Source organism: Passer montanus, unplaced genomic scaffold (assembly GCF_014805655.1).
Source record: "Passer montanus isolate IOZ18808 unplaced genomic scaffold, ASM1480565v1 scaffold6, whole genome shotgun sequence".
Taxonomy (NCBI): Eukaryota; Metazoa; Chordata; class Aves; order Passeriformes; family Passeridae; genus Passer; species Passer montanus.
The window spans coordinates 12,646,613-12,666,213 of record NW_024371037.1 but is presented as its reverse complement, the minus strand read 5'-3'; the positions used below and the strand labels follow the sequence as shown (position 1 = coordinate 12,666,213).

At 36.2% G+C, this 19,601-nt stretch overlaps 1 protein-coding gene across 36 annotated transcripts in view; it reads right to left on the bottom strand.

The window, feature by feature from the left end:
• NRCAM (neuronal cell adhesion molecule) overlaps window positions 1-19,601 on the bottom strand; it is a 143,448-nt gene that overhangs the window by 40,263 nt on the left and 83,584 nt on the right. For 16 of the 36 annotated variants that reach the window (XM_039726697.1, XM_039726712.1, XM_039726713.1 and 13 more), the window contains 11 exons: window positions 19,186-19,356; window positions 18,689-18,745; window positions 16,588-16,699; window positions 14,497-14,681; window positions 12,873-13,004; window positions 5,042-5,185; window positions 3,881-3,992; window positions 3,386-3,552; window positions 3,155-3,302; window positions 2,474-2,598; window positions 1,178-1,207 (listed from right to left, as the gene is read on the bottom strand). In XM_039726697.1, coding sequence (XP_039582631.1) covers window positions 1,178-1,207; window positions 2,474-2,598; window positions 3,155-3,302; window positions 3,386-3,552; window positions 3,881-3,992; window positions 5,042-5,185; window positions 12,873-13,004; window positions 14,497-14,681; window positions 16,588-16,699; window positions 18,689-18,745; window positions 19,186-19,356 — 1,383 coding nt within the window. The remainder of the gene's footprint in view (window positions 1-1,177; window positions 1,208-2,473; window positions 2,599-3,154; window positions 3,303-3,385; window positions 3,553-3,880; window positions 3,993-5,041; window positions 5,186-12,872; window positions 13,005-14,496; window positions 14,682-16,587; window positions 16,700-18,688; window positions 18,746-19,185; window positions 19,357-19,601) is intronic. The other 20 variants (XM_039726723.1, XM_039726724.1, XM_039726731.1 and 17 more) reach the window with 3 other exon arrangements.

Genomic DNA, 19,601 nt, shown 5'->3' with positions numbered 1-19,601 from the left:
CTGGAAACTTCTATACATTAACAAGAATTGGTATTTTTTTTTATCTATGTCTGAGTGCAATGTGATATTAAAATGTGATGAGATGCAAGGAATTATGAAATGCATGTTCAGTTTATCTTTGAATTATTATGGGTGGTTATCTATTGTAACAAACATACTTCATACAACATGGAAAATAAAGAAGCATTCATATCAAAGAAGCTTTTACAGAACCATTACAAATATTTTTATGTGAATTCAAAACAAGTATACTTCAAACAAAAACTAATTGCAGGTTACTAAATTATTTATTTTTTGGTGTTCTTTTAAAAAGATTCAGAAATACCAGGCAATCTGTTATTATACATCCTTATAATGCATAAAGATATAATTGCCTGTTCCAAATTCATGAAGGTAATTTATTGTATGATTTGCTACACAAAATACACAACTAATAAGTAGGTTCATGTAAGAATACATAAGCATTTTCACAGACAGGATTTACATAAAAGTGCTTAAAACCTTTACACTTAAAAATATTTTAGTTTATTATATTGCACTTGAACCCCCAAATTCAAAAACATTCTACTAAATTAAAGGCTCTGTACCATCAAATATAAGACTATGCCTGAATAACAGATTTTTTTTTATTTTAAGTTTTCATTTAAATTTTAAAATTTTGGTGATTTAATCAATTATAAGTCAAACTGGTCAATATGATCATATTCATCTTAAGAGTGAAGTAAAATTAAGATAAATTATGAAATAAAATAGAGCAGGATTACAAGGCTGTAAAACCAATGTTAACATACAACATAATTTGGTTGGTGCAGTCTTTAATAGTGAATCACCTTTCACCAAAGAGTTGGATTTACATTTTAGATATTTCATTTATTATATAACTAATTTGTGTTACAGTGTGGTCTATGAGAAAAACATTGCCATCCTATACCTAATCTTAATTAGAAGTAATTTATCTCTGAAAACCACTTATTCCCTAAATATAAAGCAGCCTGTACTGTAACATTCCAAAGTTCTGTGCTACAGTAATGAAGTAGTTGGTAAAATGGGATGAAACCACACAGACACAGACACACACACAGAGGAAAAGGGGAAAAAATAGGCAAAAAAAATTGCAACAGGCAAATGAGCAATATATCTGCCTGATGATGTAGAAAGAGAACTTTTTTTAGTTTACCGTAAATGATAGCTGGTGTTGGGGGAGCAGCTGAAAAGAACATTAATATAAAGGATTTAATCAGTTAGTAGCCAAAGAAACAGAAGCCTGTAGGTAGTTAAAGACTATAGATATTAAGAGACAAAGAAAAGTTAACTTATTTAGATTAAATGGTTAATTAAAAAAAAAACCACATTATAATTTCTCACTGAGGAGCTAAAAAAGTATTCTTGAATATTTTACTCTATTCATTTTTTAAAATAAGGATAGATCAAGAAAAGAAAGTAAACCACCTTATAAAATGCCTAAATAAATACTAGTTTTTTGGCTTAGATAATTCCTGAATAGGCATAAGATCACAGCAGAATTTTAAAACACAAGCATATTTGCTCTGAGCCTCAGATTGAATTCATGGAAGAATCATTCAGGACATCTACTTAAAACTTTCTGAGAAATTGGAGAAGGGGCAAAGTAATACATTTGGCAAGAATCTGTAATCATAAAAACTTAACAGAGAACTAAACTAAAAATACAATCCATGAGAAGTCATACAACCAAGTATTCCCAGTCTTTCTGAAGCATGATTTAGTTGTTGAAGAGATTCCTGAGAAAACATTTTCCCAACACAAAAAAGACATGGACCTGTTGGAAGAAGTCCATAGGAGGGCCACTAAGGTGACCACAGAGCTGGAGCACCTCTCCTATGAAGACAGGCTGAGAGTTGGGACTGTTCAGCCCAAAGAAAAGAAGGCTCTGGGGACCCCTTAGAGCAGTCCTCAGCACCTACACAGGCCCCAAGAGAGCTGGAGAGGGACTTCACAAGGGCATGTGGTGGTAAGACAAGGGGGAATGGCTTCAGCTAAAGCTGGGTTTATGTTATGTGTTAGAAAGACAATTTTTATGGTGAGGCACAGGAACAGGTTGCCCAGCAGGTCGTGTGGAAGGTGTCCCTGCCCAAGGCAGGCGGGTTAGAACTAAATGACCTTAAAGATATCTTCCAACCCAAACCATTCTGTGACTCTACCATCTTTATGTTCAAATACCCTGCAAAATTTAATTTCCTGTAGTAGCTCAGAGGGGGCAAAATAAAAAGCTATACAGCACAAATCTGCCCTGTAGCTGCTCAGTCATTTGGTAAGCAGCTGATTCAAATGCAAACTGTAAGGTGAGACTACATTTTTTAAAAACTGAAACACACTGACACCTAGGTGGCATTTACACTATCCTATCCTAAAAACCAAAACTATGTTTGTGCTTTTCACTTTAAATCTAATGCTGCTTTCATACTTAACAGTAGAAATTTGAGAATATTCTTACCAACAACAGTAAGCACAGCACTTGCTGAAACACTGTCCAGAGTAGTATTAACTATGCAAGTGTATGTTCCATCATCTTTATCAGTTACATTCATAATGGTCAAGTTGTCTTTACCAACTAGAAACCTGTAAATACAATAAATTCAGCTGCTGATTTTTCAATAACTGGCACTGTTATAAGAAACTTGCATAAAACATTATCAAATCCCATATACTTGAACATACCTAAACAGCTATGTTTACCCAAGTTAAGCTATGGGACAACATAATCTTTTTTTTTTATTTGCTCTTCACCATCTTCCCACAGTGACTCTTATTCTAATGTGCTTTTCTTTACAAATTATTAAAACAAATTCTAAATATTTGTGATGCAAAGCAAAATAGTTTTCTATTATCTCTTTAGCTTCTTAAGTCAATTATCTTTACCTTACACTTAATCTATAAGGTCAGTGTGCACAGTTTGTATAAATGGTTACCTATCATTTTATTTTTAATTCTATCTTGCTATTTTCATCACACTAGGTAGGTCCTTTAGTCACCAAATAGTGGATAGCCATGATGTTTATCAGCCTTCTTTGGAAAATATGTCAATAGGTCAGTATGTTTGTTTCAAAGATCAGGAAAAGGAGCAGACAAAAGGACCTAAAAAATTAAAAATAAAGGAAAACTATGTGGTCCTTACCTTTCATCATCTGGCAGTTCATCATTGTCCTTCAACCATGTAACTGTTGGTAGTAAGGTAGAATCATGTTTTATTATACACTCAAAAGAAACCTGGCCATATCTCTGAATCACTTTGTATTCTGGCTGTTTAATGATCATCGTTGGATCTGAAATTTAAAATTAAAATTAGATACCCAGAAAGTCTGAAATTCTGTACTAATCAGTGATGAAAGAATGACTAATTTCTCACCTTTAACTTCCAACTGCACCTCATTTTGTATCTTTCCTAATTCATTCCTTGCTACACATGTGTATGTACCAGCACTATTCTTCTGAGCCACTGGAATTTCCAAGGTTCCGTTATCATGGAAAACGTACTCATTTCCACGCAAGATGCTACCTTTCACTCCCTTAAACCTTTGTATAAGAAGTAATACCATTAGCCAGAACTACACTTAAATTCTGTATGGTTTTATTATCAAAAAAAGACAAACTTAGGACTGTCACGTTGGAAAATAGAGACAGAAGCACTCAAAGAAATTTAAACTTGACTCTGTAGGTGTAACTTTACTGCTGGTCCACTAAGTACATGCAATATTGTATTAGCAAATTGTAAACAGCGTTTATTTTGAAAACATTATTTAAAAATTGTAAATAGATTTAGAAGAGTTTTAAAGCTTCAAGTGTTTGTTTCCATAGATACAACTGGCTCATCTTCTGTAACATAAGCACAGCTAGAGCTTACCATTCAATTTCAGGCTTAGGTGACCCAAAATAAGCACAGTCTAGCAATGCGGGACTGTCTGCAATGACTTGATACAGTTTATTAGCAGGAGTTAGAATTCTTGGTGGCTCAGCTGAAAAGACAAAGATATCTGCATATAGTTACAAAGTTACAAATAGTAAATACACAGTAAAAAGTATAGTTACAAATACAAAATACAAACATATTAAAAATGGCCTAAAGAATTACATAAAATATTTTTCCCTGGGATGATTTTGGATTTCAGTCTGGGCTCAAATACATTCTATTGGTACTAGCCTGAGGAAAAGTTAATGCAGGGAAATTATCTTGTGAAAAACAACAATAATTAACAAGAAATTATCTTGTGAAAAACAACTGTTTCTTGCCTATTTACAAGTAATAGTGATGGGTACCAAAGGCTATGATTTCAACTGGAAAATTTAAATCAGTATATACTTCAAGAAGATAATCTCCTGGGTACAGACTGAACTATCTAGTTCCAAACAAACCTGCAGGCAGAAAGAAGCTAGGATGCATTTGTGGTGTAACACCTACATTTTCTTTCTTTTAAATGACAGTGTCAATCAACGCATCTGCCAGTTCCTGCAGGAGAGTCACTAGAGGCCATTCTGCCTAGGATTTTGCTACTAGGTTTTTTTAATTCAGTGAGAAGAATTAGAGGGGCCACAACATATTGTAATCAGAAACATATGCCAGGGAAGCCTTAGAGACAAATGCATAATCAGGTCCCCTTGCAGCAGCAACCTCGAGATCATCTATTCCACTAATCCAAAACATCCAGACTCAATGAAACTGTATTGAAATGTACTAACTTAAGCAATACTAATTCCTGCCTTCTTTGTTGGGCTTCTGTTTGACTGACTTACACAAACAAACAAACAAAAAAAAACCAAGAGAGATAAAATTTCTTCCAAGTTTTCCCAGCTTTCACATCTGTCCTTATCACTTTGGAACAGTGAAAGTGAAATTCAGGAATACCCTAGCAAAAAACAAAGGTATGTATACCCTTGCTCTTTACAGGGGCCAGGAAACAGATCAATTCCCAACGAAGACCTCAAGCAGGCTTGAGCAGAGTCCGTGTGTTAGCAGGAGACAACTGAATACCCAAGAAAACAGAAAAAAATTAAGTCTTTTTCTTACCCAGAACATTCACAAACGCATTTGCTAGCAAGTATCCGTATTCATTAGAAGCATTGCACTGATAGACAGCACTTGACCTTTCTTGCACGTGTGAGAAAATAATGGTGTCACCATCCACCTTTCTGCTAGGATCTTCTGGGGCAACTGTTGGTGCAAACAAAAAGAGTTACTGCTTTTCCCAAACTGCTATTGGACTGCAAGATTCATACTTCTGAAAAGAAGGAAGAATCTGAAAGACCAATATACCCTTAAAAGTTGGGGGTTTTTTTCCCCTGGGTGACTAATCACTAGGAAAAATGTGGATTTTAATACAGTTTAAAAAGTTCTTCTCATTCTACAGGTATTAACTCAGGATGGTAGGGTTCCCATTTTTTGAGACCTTATTTGTTCGTTTTCCAAGGAAGTGAAGCTGAGATTTTGTTTTGCACAGAATACAGAGGAAAAATACCACTATTATGAGATCTGGGCAAATACAGTCAATATCTAGAAAATTACAGAAATATTTCTGTCAAAGAAAATGCTGATGCAGTGAAATAGTCCTCTGTGACTTTAAAGTTTCAAATTGATTGTTATACCACAAATAATTTTCCAAATACAAAAATAGACACACTCGATTGAAAATCATCTTAGAGTAAAGAATAAGCATTCCTTCTAACAAAGTCAAGAAACAATCTTCTCAAGAGCAGAGTTAGTACTTCAGTAGGTGGCACTCTTTCCCTTATGTAAGAATTATACAATGCCATTTCCTCAACTGCTCTGGAGTGGCCTGAGCTGTCAAACAGCTTCTGCATCACAGAAGCACCCAAGACATAACTGAAAATAAAATTCTAAGAAAATACTTATGAAGAATAATAGCTGTCAGTTCTGATACAACTGAATGGCATTAAAGAAGTATAATGAAGAAAAAACTTAGCTTGTAACACCACACTGCATAAAAATGCAAAATCTATAGTTAAATATGTTATGAACATACTAAATAAGACCAGATATATTATTATTGTATTGAAAATACAAGTATTATTAATAATGAAAATTAATAATAAAATTACTAACCTACTAATATGGAAAATAGATGTATTTATACAGAAATAAATGCATCATAGTTTGGCTGCATAATCAAAACTTACACCTTTACTGAAGCTTGAAAAAGTATATTTGTGGAACACATTCTCATACAAGGAAATTCTTATTTGAATTCATAAAAAGAGATCAATCAAGTAAATTAACATCAGTTTTATGGAACAGAAATTAATCTTTTGATTCAGACAATACCTTAGTTCTCATCTGTAAAGAAAATGGAGACATTTCTCCTGCATTTTCTTAAAGCATGTATTACTGAATTCTCTACAAAAGAAACCAGATAAAGAGGACCACAGTTCTGTGCTTCTGCTTAAGGATATTTCCAGCTTGGATGAAATTTAAGGCCATTTTTCATGTAAATACCTCCATTTCCAAACAGCTGCCTCAAGAACCAATTTCCATTTCCATTTTTTCTCATCTTCCATCACTCTGAGTTCTAATCAACATCACAAATTCAAAAATTTCAGGAAGGAAGAAAAAGGCACTACTGAGATTTTGAGTGTTTATTCTCTGGACTTCTGCCACATATTTTTCTCTCTTTTGCTTTACTTCCTATTGTGTTCCGTGCTTCACATTGCCTCCTTTTCTGCGTAAATGCCATTTTCATTAAAAGATTCATGGGCTGAAAATAGCCGGAGCAGGTGAGCAGCCCAGCAGGCAGGCCAGTCAGCTGCGGGAAGCACTCTGTTTCTGCATACAAATCACAGCTAAACAGAAGACAGGCACAACTGCTCTCCCACGAGGAAGGAGCACTGCCCACAGCCATCCAAGCATGGCTGCTTCCAGCCCTGGGCTCTGCTCTTCCCTCCACTCATGCCCTCTGAATCCTGCAACACTTTTTGCACCCTAGTGGGTCATTAATGGGTGCACAGACTGCCCCCCTCACACACACTCCAACACCTAATCCCTTACAGGATGATGGTAGGGCCCCTCCTAAGAGATGGAAGCCATTAGTTCAATCTTCTATGGCTGAAGGAACTGCATTGTAAAAGAATGATCTAACCACTAAATTATTATAGAATGAGGGACAGCACCCTCCCTTCCCACTGCTGTAGTGAAGGAAAAAAGGAGATATCCCCTTTCAGCTATCTGAAGGAAAGGAGGTGCTTATTTTCTGAAAAGGCTTCAGGCTGGGGTCCCAAGAGAAAAGAAGGCACAAGTGTCAGGTTAGCTGGTGCTTTCTGTTAATTGGTCTAGCCAATTGCATGCTGAAGGGCACTGATTCAAAAGCTCCCTGGTAAGACAGGCATCTATTTAACTGTCTGTTGAATACAGCTTCTTTAATGGTCTGAAGCACCCACTGCTGCACTTGCAGACACAGAAACATTGAGCTTGGAAGGGGGACTTTTGGAGGTCATCTGGTCCAACCCCCTGCTCATGCAGGGCCACTTGGATCCAGTTATCCAGAACTGTGTCCAGATGGGGGAAGGATCACTTTCCTCTACCTGCTGGCACTTTTGTCTCATGTAGCCCAAGATAACGTTAGCCTTGTTGCCATAAGGGCACATTGCTGGCTCATGGTCAACTTGGCATCCACCAGGATGCTCAAGTCCAGTTCTGCCATGGCACTATCCATCTGGATGGTGCCCAGCATGTACTGGCACTAAGGCTGTTCCTCCCCAGGTGCAGGATTTTGTTCCACTGACCACCCTCTCTGAGTGTGGCCATTCAGCCATTTTTCTATCCACCTCTCTGCTGTTTATCCAGCCTATACATCAACAGCTTGTCCATGAGGAACTAATGGGAGACAGTGCCTAAGGCCTCACTGTGGTCCAGGCAGACATTATCCACTACCCTTGCCCTCATCTATCTGGCCAATCATTTCATCATAGAAACATATGAAGTTGTCACCCCTTGGTGAAGCCATGAAAATAGTCCTGAAAGTTTTCTTGTCCTTAATGTGCCTCAAAATGGTTTGCAGAACTAGCTGCTCCATCACCTTCATAGGGATAAAGCTGACTGTAGTTCCCTAGTTTCTCCTTCTGGCTCATTGAAGACAGAAGTAGCATTTGCTTTCTCTCCATCTTTAGGCACTTCTCCCGGTTACCATGATCAAGCAAACATTATGGAGACTGTTCTTGCAATGACATATGCCAGCTCAGTCAGCACTTGTGGCTGCATCCCACCAGGGGCCACACACTTGGGTATTTTCAGTTTGCTCCTGACCTAATTCTTTTCCACCAAGGGTACATTTCATTCTAGTCTTTTCCCTGGTCTTTGGGACCTGGGGTTCCTGCAGGTCAAACCTGCTAGTAAAACCTAAGGAAAAATAGCATGCAGCACTTTAGCCCTTTCCATATACCAGTCTACCATTTTTTAAAAAAAAAATTAAATATCTTTTTCTGAGGAAAAGGAATGATGGCAGGGCCACTCAAGCACTGCTTGTTTGTATGTATGAATATTCTGGTCACGTTACATGATAGCAGCATGAGAAAGAGAAAATGCTTTTGACATACTAGAGAAATCTGAATTTGGCACTGATAGGCAAAATAGCAAAAACCTACATAAAACTTAAAATAATCTTCTACAAACAGGAAAATGAATTACAAGGATTTGCTATAGGAGTTCGGCTGCTGTAAAAAGACAGGTGAACATGTGCCATCTAACAGCCAACATTTGCTCCCAATAACATGGAATCTCAGCTTATGAATGTGTTTTGGTCCTTTCTGAACAAAGACCTGGTTTAATCTAATTTTTTCATCACATTGTACAATGATACAGCTTCTTGACTCTACCTATGTTCAGCATATTCCTAAACAGAGAAGGCAGGGCCTCCATCAGATACTTCTTGTTGTAGTTAGAGATCAGCACTGTGAGTAACTTCTGTTAATTTGAATGTTTCATAAACTTCTGACAGCCTAAGCAATTACTTTTTCTAGTATGTTTAAATAATGGCACCATTATTACTTTTTTCCTTGAAAAAAAGACAGAATTACATGCTCTCTGAACAGAAGTAGTTAAAACTGGAAGGGAAAAAATCTCGATAAAAAAACCCATGGATAACTGAAATGGATAACTGAAATGGTAAAGGAATGTAATTTTCATTTTCTTATCAATCTTGCTTGCTCCTCAGCATATTATTTTCCTGTGACCACTGAAATGCTTTTCCTCCTGAGTTTCTGATTCTGACAGTTCTGTTGTCTTCAAAGTCACAGCATTACCTGCACTAACTATAATCATCCTTGACTATTTTGTGCAGAATTGAAAAAAAACTGATAATCTGCTGAAGTTCCTAGGCCAGATGCAAAATTCCAACACAATGACAGAGAAGCAGTGGATAAACACCTTCCCATGCAGTCTTCTTTCCAAGACTGAAATACTGGGGGCATTAGGGTCAGCAAATTTCTCCCCTCCCTCCCACAGCTGCAGTGAACAGCTTGTGGTGTGTACTCTCAAAGAAAATGATGGATGGTGAATCTCTCAGCCATAGAGTATCAAGGCCTTTCATGAAAGAAATCTAAGGGCTAATGTTTCTCCCTTAAATTTAGTGTAAGTACTAACAGAGACTAACTCAAACCTAGAGGTTCAATGTGGAATGTAATATAAGAAGAAAAGAATGTGTTGAAAGAAGATAAACAGCACCTTTGCGCTACTTTGTATAAATCTAAGTGTCTGTATCTAATATATAATAGCTCACCATGAACTATAAACCACTGGACCAAAAAATCAGTCTTTTGTACAGTATTTGCAATGCCTTTCTGAAGTCCAATTCTGAAAGCGTTTCCCCTTCCCAATTAATCTGGGTTGTTACTTTCTTAAAAGTTGAGACACTTTATGCATGGCTTCCCTTTTGTAAAACCATGCTGAATATCTAAGCAGTAAGACACAATGGATTATGCAGTGATAAAAATAATGCAGATCTTGAGTGTTAATTGAAGCACAAGAAACACAGAGTCAATTGCTACTTGCCAAAGTAATTCTAATTGACCTTAGTGGGACTGGGCATGTAAGTTCAACATACTCCTGTGAGTAAACATTAGGAGGTTAGGTCCTTACCATTCCAACATGTCTAAAGCAGCTTTTTTTTTAGAAATGCTGGTGTTTTCAGCATGACTGATGAAGAAAACTATTTAAATATTTCAGGGAAACCTAAAGTCTTACTTAAAATTTTTTTTTTACTGAGATTATTGGAGTATTGAACAAAATTCACACAATTGCAAGTTTATTTTACAGTTGCTAACACACACTACATTTTTTTTTTTTGCCTTTTCCCTATAGATGTTTAAACCTCAGTCTTTGACTGAGATATGGACGAATGGCTCTTTCTTCAAGATTCCCTCTTCCTTGTCTGACTCTATTATGGAAAAACAAAACCGGAAGAATTAAGTATCTCCCAGTTGTGCTTTCCACCAGAAAATTAAAGTATTGCAAACAGATTACTAGGCCACAAGAGGCACATTGTGGGATATATGATGACAGCAGGGCTTTGAAATTCAAATGTAGCTTTTTTTCTTTGAAATCCTGCCATGGGTGTAGCTCTCTCAGCACTGCCCTGAAGCAGAAACAGCTGCTTTAGTTTCCTTTTACAGTGATTTCCTAATCATTCAGTTGGAAGACGAGGAGCTCAATTCTATAATTTAGTAACAAGTGAACAAAAAGACATACTGTACTTGGTAATTTCCAGAACAGCTTTGATAACCCAGAATAATAAAAAAATCACAAGAATCTTAAGAACTGCATTTTCTGTGATCATGATGCCTCTCATCAATGCCCTGACAGATGCAGTGTACTAGAGCATCCAATCAACTTGCACTTAAATATTTAATGTGGATAAGACTTCAGCTTTTCTCAGCAGTGAAAGTGACCTTTAATATAAGGCTGAGCTACCCACTTACTTATTTCCTGTGTTCTTTTCTTTTTTTTTCCATGCTAAGTTCGAGTGGGTAATTTAATTAAAGTCTTTTAATTTTTACTGAATACCCTCAACAAGACTTTGTGTACCAATTCCTCAAGGCCAGTCCAATATATGCTGCCTTGTATTTAGGAAATTTGGTGACATCCTGCAGAGCTGCTTCTGGAAACTCTGTTTCTTAATGTTTTACTGTTACTGTGAAAGAAAGCAGAACACATCACTGCTTTTCTGGAAAATGTATTTGCGGGTCATTTGAACAGCTCATTCTTACAGTTTTGATAAGGAAGAAGAGAGCAAGGCAAAACTGACTGTCATAGCCTGATGAAAAAGATTTTACTAGTCTGGAGGCCTGAAATAATAGTTAAACTACAAGAACTGCAGGGTAAAAACCCCCTCCAAACAAATAAACAAAAAGTGAGTGGTGAGTATACAGAGAACAACAAAGGAAGATGAGACCACCAAAAACCCAGAATGAAAAGTGAAGGACAGGTACCAAACTTTGATGACAACAAATGCATTATATTTATTTATGAATATATACTGTACAAAATTACATTGATATTTTCCTGTTTTCCTGTCTTACCATTGTTTCATGAGGTCATTAATGTCAGTTTACACAACTTATTTACCAATGGAAACTTCTCATTTTAAATTTCAAGTTGTAGATGTCACCTTCTATTTAATTAGAATTCCTGAAACAGGCTGTTTGCTAAATATTTCTATTTGTTTCAATACATTGTCTTTTTTTTCCCCTACAAAAAAGTTTACTCTCTTTTGTATACCAAATAGTGTTCAAATATATCTAATGAGGGTTCTTGTTTACTTCTTGCTATTACCTAGATCCTGGCCATAGACAATCCTTCTCCATGTCCCACACTGGGTGAATTACACATTGCCAACAGACTTAACTCCTAAACTTGTAAAAGTGACAGAAGAGACACTGTCACACTTTAAACAGATCAGAATTTTACAGCACATTACCTCTCACAAGCCAACTGAGGCGAGACTGTCTGGCTTTTTATTATTGTTTTGAGAAAGGGAAAGGACAAAGGTAGAAGAACCAAGTGTGACTTTAAGTACAGGATATGCTCAGTGCAAACCCAGCTGACAACACACCGCAGTGTCCTCCAGCAAGCTCTTTCCAAGGCAAGTTGTACTACGTATAGCAGCTACCTTGTGTCTGTCATACAGCACTGCCAGTCCTAACACTGCAGCAATTAAGTGGCTCAATCACCAGTTCAGGGCTGCTTTTCTTACCTATGCACACAGAAACAGCTGTTCCACTGCCTCAGGGGGTTCCTTTTTTCTTTGACACCTACTTGGCACAAACTGTTTTGCCAGGTAGCTGCTGACACATTCAAACAGTTTTGCTGCTGCAGCTTCTTAGAGCTGAAGCCTGGAAGGCTCAAACATACACTAAGCTGCAAATCCTGCAGTGTACTGCAAATCCTGCAAGTGCTCTGTATATCCACATGTGTGGGGACTTCACTTCTTATGTCACATTTAAGATTTCTAGGCAACATTAGAGTTGCAGTGGGGCAGCAAAGGAGAGACCTAGCAGATATGACTGCCACAGAAACACAGGGGTAACAATGACATCCCAGCAATGGCCCTGTGAGAGGGACCATCCAATATTCACAAAGATGCTACCAGCAGAATGCCAGACAGAAGAACCAGAAGCACGATTACACATTTTAGTTCTCTTAAACACGTTAGAGGCACATTTTGTCATTCAGCTTTTATGAACCACAGTATTTTATGACATCTTTTATGATTTAGCATTACCTGTCAGGCAAAAGCTACACAAATACAGGCTCTTCACATCTATTTGACAAAAACCACCCCAAGACTCCTCATATTTTCTTACTCGTGCTTCTGTAAGGTAATTAAGAATCTTACTTGCTATGGGAACACCATTTGCTAACCAGCTTATACTAGGCTTTGGGTTGCCATTAGCTCTGCAGATCAATGTTCCATCTTCACCAGGAGACAAAACCAAGTTTCTGGGTGCTGTTATCCAGTATGGAGCAGCTGGTTTAAGAAAAGAAAAAAGGCAATTATTTTCCAAAATTATGTACAGAAAACCATAAGACACAGGCATGGTAATCAGAAGACAATTCAAACAAGCTATGTGTAGATACAGACTTACAGCTATACTGTTACTGTATATGTACATATATATGTGTTTGTGTGTATATATATATATATAGAAATATATATAGATATAAAAATATAGATATATGTGTGTGTGTGATACTCAATTAAGTGATAGATCATACATTGGCCAAACTGAACCCCTGGTCACCCACTGCATTAAAATTCTGAGATAAACAACAAGAGGATCTTTGTTTTATTTAGGTTTGCCTGCTTTGAATCTAATTTGCCTTTCCTGAAGAAAGCAAAATTTATCTGTGTATGGCATTTGCAGACACTACAGTGGTATTCTGATTAATTTCAGAGATATCCATGCTCTTAGGCTGTTAGGAATTAATTTAGGTTTGATTACAAAAAAAATTAATTTAGGTTTGATTACACATATCAAGGGTGAAATTTTAAAATGGCAAAATCCTTGGTCTCACTCAATTCAATGGCTGATTGCAGTGGGGCCAGATGTTTACCTGAGACAGATAAAAATATAAGAGATCAAAATGGGTGAAACACTGTCCTTACTAGAAGATAGTCACATGTTTCTCCATCCTTTTCTACAATAAATATCCACAAACAGCATATATTATCACATCTTGCAATTAATTTTCAGATTTTGGATTGATGGACAGATGCAAACAGAAAATTAAACTTCTGTTCATAGAAAGGAAGTTAAATGTGATCATAAAAAGATGCTGATCTACAACAAAATAAGGGACTATTTAGCATGCAAAGTAAGCAATACAGCTGATTATTTCAATGACTAATTAACTGTCATTACAGTTTTTTGTTTCATGGTATTCACAGCATACTTACAATTCCTATTTAGACAAACATGTTGTAAATGTTTTTAGAACTATAAGGCATCATCTTGGGTAAAAAACATGAGGAAGATAGGAACAGAAATATCAGTAAAACAGAAAAAGGAAGAAAAACAAGACTGTAAGGCAATAGCAAAACAGAGGAAATAAATAATTTGGGCTATATGAATGAAGAAAAATGGAGAAAATGAGGATGAAATGATGAAGAGAGAGAAGGAAGAAGATAGAGAAGCAAGAGAAAGAAGTGGTCTAATGATAGATAATCAAAGGATCTAAAATAAATGTAGTACGTGTGCAAACTAAGGCATTACCTTACTACTGTTACAGTAAAATACCAGTTTAGCTTGATGCTTTCCAAAGGAACATCAAAAGATGAAAAGATATTATAGATAGGAAAGCCCTTCCAGTGTTAGAATTCAGACAGTTGAATGTTTCCTCAGGGTGATTTTTAACCATTATCAATCATCCTTTTAGCTAGACTTTATCCTAGAAAGCCTGGTTCCATCCTGCATTCTGGACCCTTGATAACATTACATTAAGGATAATTTTAGTATTACCTTTCACAGTTACTGAAATGACATGATGAACTGAACCTAAAGTATTTCTTGCTATACATTTGTAGTTCCCAGAGTCAGCTTCTGAAACATCTATAATCTTGAGAGTTTTCTTAAAGTTTTCAAAAAATGTTCTGTTGGCTGGCAGTTCCCCACCCTCCTTGATCCAGCGGATTACTGGTGTGGGTCTGGAGAAGTAAAAGCACAGATCAAATTTCAGGACTGAAGAAAAGGAAGGGAGGAGTTCAATACGTTAATATTTTTAATATGTGTTTTATAAATAATTATTTTAAGAGCCTCTACCCAGATTCTGGGCCACATCCAACAAATATGAAATATCTGCCAGCATTTGTTTCTAGGAAATGACAAGTCTCACCAACATTGTCAATGGCCATCTGTTCATAGGATTAATAATTACAGAATATATTTGTCTGCTGATTAACCTAAAAAACCTGATGGTTAATAAATGAAGACAAGCTTCTATTATCAAAGTGATGCTTATGGTGCTTTTATAGGTAGCTTCCATAAAATGACAAGTTTATAATTGTCCTTTGTGTGAGCAATATCCTAATGCTTCACGAACATCATAAAATTCACAAAAGAGCTGCAAGGAGATAGAAACATTTATTGTGAGAAATCAGGAAAAAAATGTCAGTGCTGAGCCAAGTATAGCTACTTGCCACTGCACTGAGTCTAAATCTTGGCTATGCCCCATGTTGTCCACTGAAGCTGAAAGTTGCTCAAGCACAATTGTGTTTGAACACAATTGTTTTACGGAGATATACTTTGAAAATGACAAGAAATTGCCATTTTTTGCTTACTGAATACAATGTCCTCTCTCAAATGGTAATGGCTCTAAGCAAATGTTCCCTTAGTAGTCTAATATCACGTATTTTATGACAAGACACCTAGCAAAGCTGACTTTTAATTATAGTGTCAGTGATTAAGAGGAGTTATTTCAAATAAAAGCTGAATCTGACCCTTTGTAGACAACAATTTCCTCACTGATTATTTGTTTTTTTAATTACATGATAGCTAAAGACACAAAGCCATATAATATATGTCTATGGTTTTTTCACAGGTTTTATCCAGCTGTTTTACTGGAATTTGGATCACCTAATATTGCAGGGTTGTCAAAAGGCATATAACTATATTTCAGGTGAAGATTACCTGGGCTGGTGCTAATTCCACTCACAGGGGTGGTCTTGCTGGTGCTGCTGGGGCAGGCACCTGAGCAGGCCACGGCTGAGACAGAAATACTGCACTGATGCTCAGATCAAGCTGTGCCTGGGCATCCCCTGTGCATGGTGCTGTGGTGCAAGATTTGCAATTATTGGCATTCCTCATGGCTACCTGAGAGCACTCTGCCTTTGGGCATTGCAAACATATTTACAGTTCTTGAAATAGGTACTAAAGGTTTTCTGCTTCTATTCTATAACCAATCTATTCTCAGATGTCTTCCTAAGAATGAAACTGATTTAAAGGTCAACATAACTCATGAAGTTAAATTGCTCTCAGTAATTTTCTTTTTGCACAATAACCAGCAGAAGCAAACTTGCCTTGCATTGAAGAAACAAGTACCAATTAAGCTCAATTACAATGAGAAATTAGAAGTAAGGACCTGAAGATTTGTTCTAAAAATTCCCACCTAGCACTAAGTAATTATTAACACATATAAGCAATTTTCTTGGATTAGAACAGCAAATTCTTATCTATTTTTATATAATTTGAGAACCTAATGACTGTAAACTTAGGAAAACAACAGAAGCTTTATTCCTGACTGCAAATCTGTGGATATATGCCTGAGATCAGTCTATAGCATTTCTTGCCTGTGTCCTTTAAAAACAATGGCACAACCCATATCCTGTGCATAGGGTTTGGGGATATGAGAAGGCAGAGGCCATACACATTCATAGCCAGTTTCAGTCTGTAGATGCCCAAGTAAATGGTGGAGTTCTTTAAAAATGCTCTTTCCATCTTACACTTCTGCTTCTTTGAAACGCGTACATTTATACAGCGGTCATGTTTTTATGCATCTCTGAAATGTTTCCCTCTGTTTCTATTTAGGAAAAAAAAGTCTCAAAAGTGACTCACAATCCTGCTGCGATGCACTCCAACAAAAGCACATTTCCTCTGAGTTCCACTTTGGTACTTGTGCTACCTGTTGGTGTTAGAAGAACCGGCTGCCTTTCTGTAACTGGCTTTGCTGGAACAAGAGGTAGTAAAACAATTAATTTCTAAATTTTATTCTGATACCAATCAAGTACATACATCCATTTTCACATTTTGAACAGAGATTTTGCTCGACATTGGCCATTTGATTAAAAGTCATTGTGCAGCACAACTACAAAGCTGAACACATTAGCTTTTTGACAGACGTAACATATCTGTTAAATGCCACAATTTTGAACACATAGAAGAGAAATGTTATTATTAAAAGACAGCAACAACTGATACAAAGCTTATACATAGGCAACTGTGCAGTCTTAATCCTAAATAGCTGCTGTTTTCTTCAACAGAACTATAATGGGGAGTAAGGACACTGGTGTGAGGTACAGTGCAAGACTGAATGTTACTGAAAATTTCTGGCCTTCCATCAAAATAAAAATAAAGCAAAGTTATTTTTAATCAGAAATATAAACCAAGTGAGTGAAAGGTGTTTTGGAATGTGTTTTAATATTTTCTAGATAATGTGAGGCATTGTATCAGAAATTAATCCTAGTATTTTCCTCTTACTATATATTTAACTTTAATTTAAGCTTTTCCCAAGTCTTGCAATACAGAACCTTGATTAACATGTAAGCAATAAACGCAGTAAAAAGGCAGCTATAAATATAAGACTCATTTCTGATATACTCTGTTGGCTTTTGAAGAATATGGTATTTCCTATGCCTTCATGGAATTCAGAATAAGTTTTCTGTAATTATAGATTGTTTTCTGTGAATAGTATAATGTTCTCTTGCAGCAATATTAATATATAGAATTAAATGGCTTTGAAGTGCTGTAAAAGTCAAAATCATTACAGTGAATAATTTTGTTTTTTTTTAAAATGGGATTAGAAACATAATAAACTCAAAGTTTGTTAGGGTACAGGATTGACTGATACGTTAGCATAAATACAACACTTCATCTTAATCCAGTATGTGCTGTGAATTTCTTAATAACCCATACACAATCAACTCAAAGTTGTGGGAGAACAGAGAAATCCAGAGTCAAGAACACAGCCAGCAGTCACAGCAACAACTCACCTACTCAGTGCTGGCACTGCCAAGGGCTGCAGACTCACTTGGCCAGACTGTGAGTGTTCAGAACAATTACCCGTGGTGGTTCTGAGTTGAGAGCCAACCCAGCAGTGCTCTCCTCACTAATTGTAGCAATACATTGTTTTGTGTTCAGGTACTTATTTCTTGTTTGTCCCTCCTGAATAACATGTAATTTTTATGTAGAGAAGTAAAATATTCTGTGCCCATGTTTTATTTTAGATTAATATAAGTTATGGTCAAATATGCACAAAGCCCCATTTCATAAAGAAAAAGACAAAAATATTGAATAAATATGTGGAATAAAAGTACTGTCTATGTCACCCAATATCAAGTGGAGAGTCTAGAATCAGTGGTGCTCCAAAGTCAGCCTTCCTAAACACACATACATCTGTTCAGGAGGATTAATTCAGAACATACAAAAGACCATTCAACAGAGATTAATGGAAAGACCAGCTTAAACACCAAACAAACAAAACTTATCCTACCGCTAGGAATTTATTGGTACATTCAGTAAGTTATTAAATGTGAAGTGGATCTGTTAGGTGCTTAATTGTTGTTATTTATTATGCAGCATATGACATTGAATAGTCCTAGTGATAATGAACATAATCAAACTACTAGGTAAATTGGAAGAAAAATATTAAAAATCAACACAGTATAGTTTTTAAAATCTGCACCAGTGTGAAAGTGATCTTATTAGAAGTGTTTATATTTTCTATGAGCTGTATGTTACAAGAGTATTGAAAAATTAAATATTTCAGAGCATCACACTGTGCAGTCCCTTTGCAAAATATGTATTATCACCAGCACTAATTGATACCTTCATTAGAAACTGAAAAAGGAGCAAAAGATTAAGTAGCCATGGAGGTGAAGTTAGTTAACTAAATGCTACTGTAAAACAAGGAGTATCAGTGGGGACCAGTGTAACTCACCACCATAAATATCAGTGTCACTCAAATTAGCAGCTATAGTGTCATTCAATGAATCCACTGAAATAAACAGAATATCATGAAGAAAGCATAAAAAAGGGAAAAATAAAAGTTCTGGGAATCAAAAGGTGATGACATGGCCACGGTGAGTTAATCACATGATTGATTAATTTGCTTCAAGAGTTACAATAATTATAATCACTTCATATTTTTGCCCTGGAAAAACATTCGAAAACTATTTTTTTTACATTGTATATATAAATTCTTTAACATTTTTTCAAAACACAAAGCCTTATAAAGTGAAGAAATGATAGCTTTTAAAATCAATTATATATCAAGAAAACTGGAAATTACACTTCAAGTCTATACAGTAATGTAATTTCTTATTCAAAATTGAAATGACAAAATTCCCTAGCATAACACTACTTAACTTTAGCACGTAACTTGAGAACTCTGGATAAATACTGTGTAAGTATGTGATTTGGTGATGCAATACCTACTTGAAAGGACCTTTACAGATATGGGTTGTTTCTGCTGTATAGTTTGCGTGTGATTAAATCTTGCGTAGCAGATATAGTCCTCCCGAGTGTCTTCTGGTTGTACATTAGAAAAATAAAGATCTCCATTTAGACCTTGGGAAACTCTTTCACTTTGAGGCAGCCTTTGGAAAGCTAAGAGAAAGAAAGAACACATTTATGTTAAATATAAGTGACACACTCTATTATTATGATCTGCAGACTCCACATTCATTCAATTACACTTGTTTGTGCCTTGGTACATGTACAGACATTTCTAAGCTTCCTGATGAGATCCCTTTTCTACCCATTCTTCCCCAGTGGGTTAATCTACAACTTACGTTAAGATCTCCAGCTGCTTTTGGCTTCATGCTTTTGGGCTGTATGGCTGCTTGTTTCCT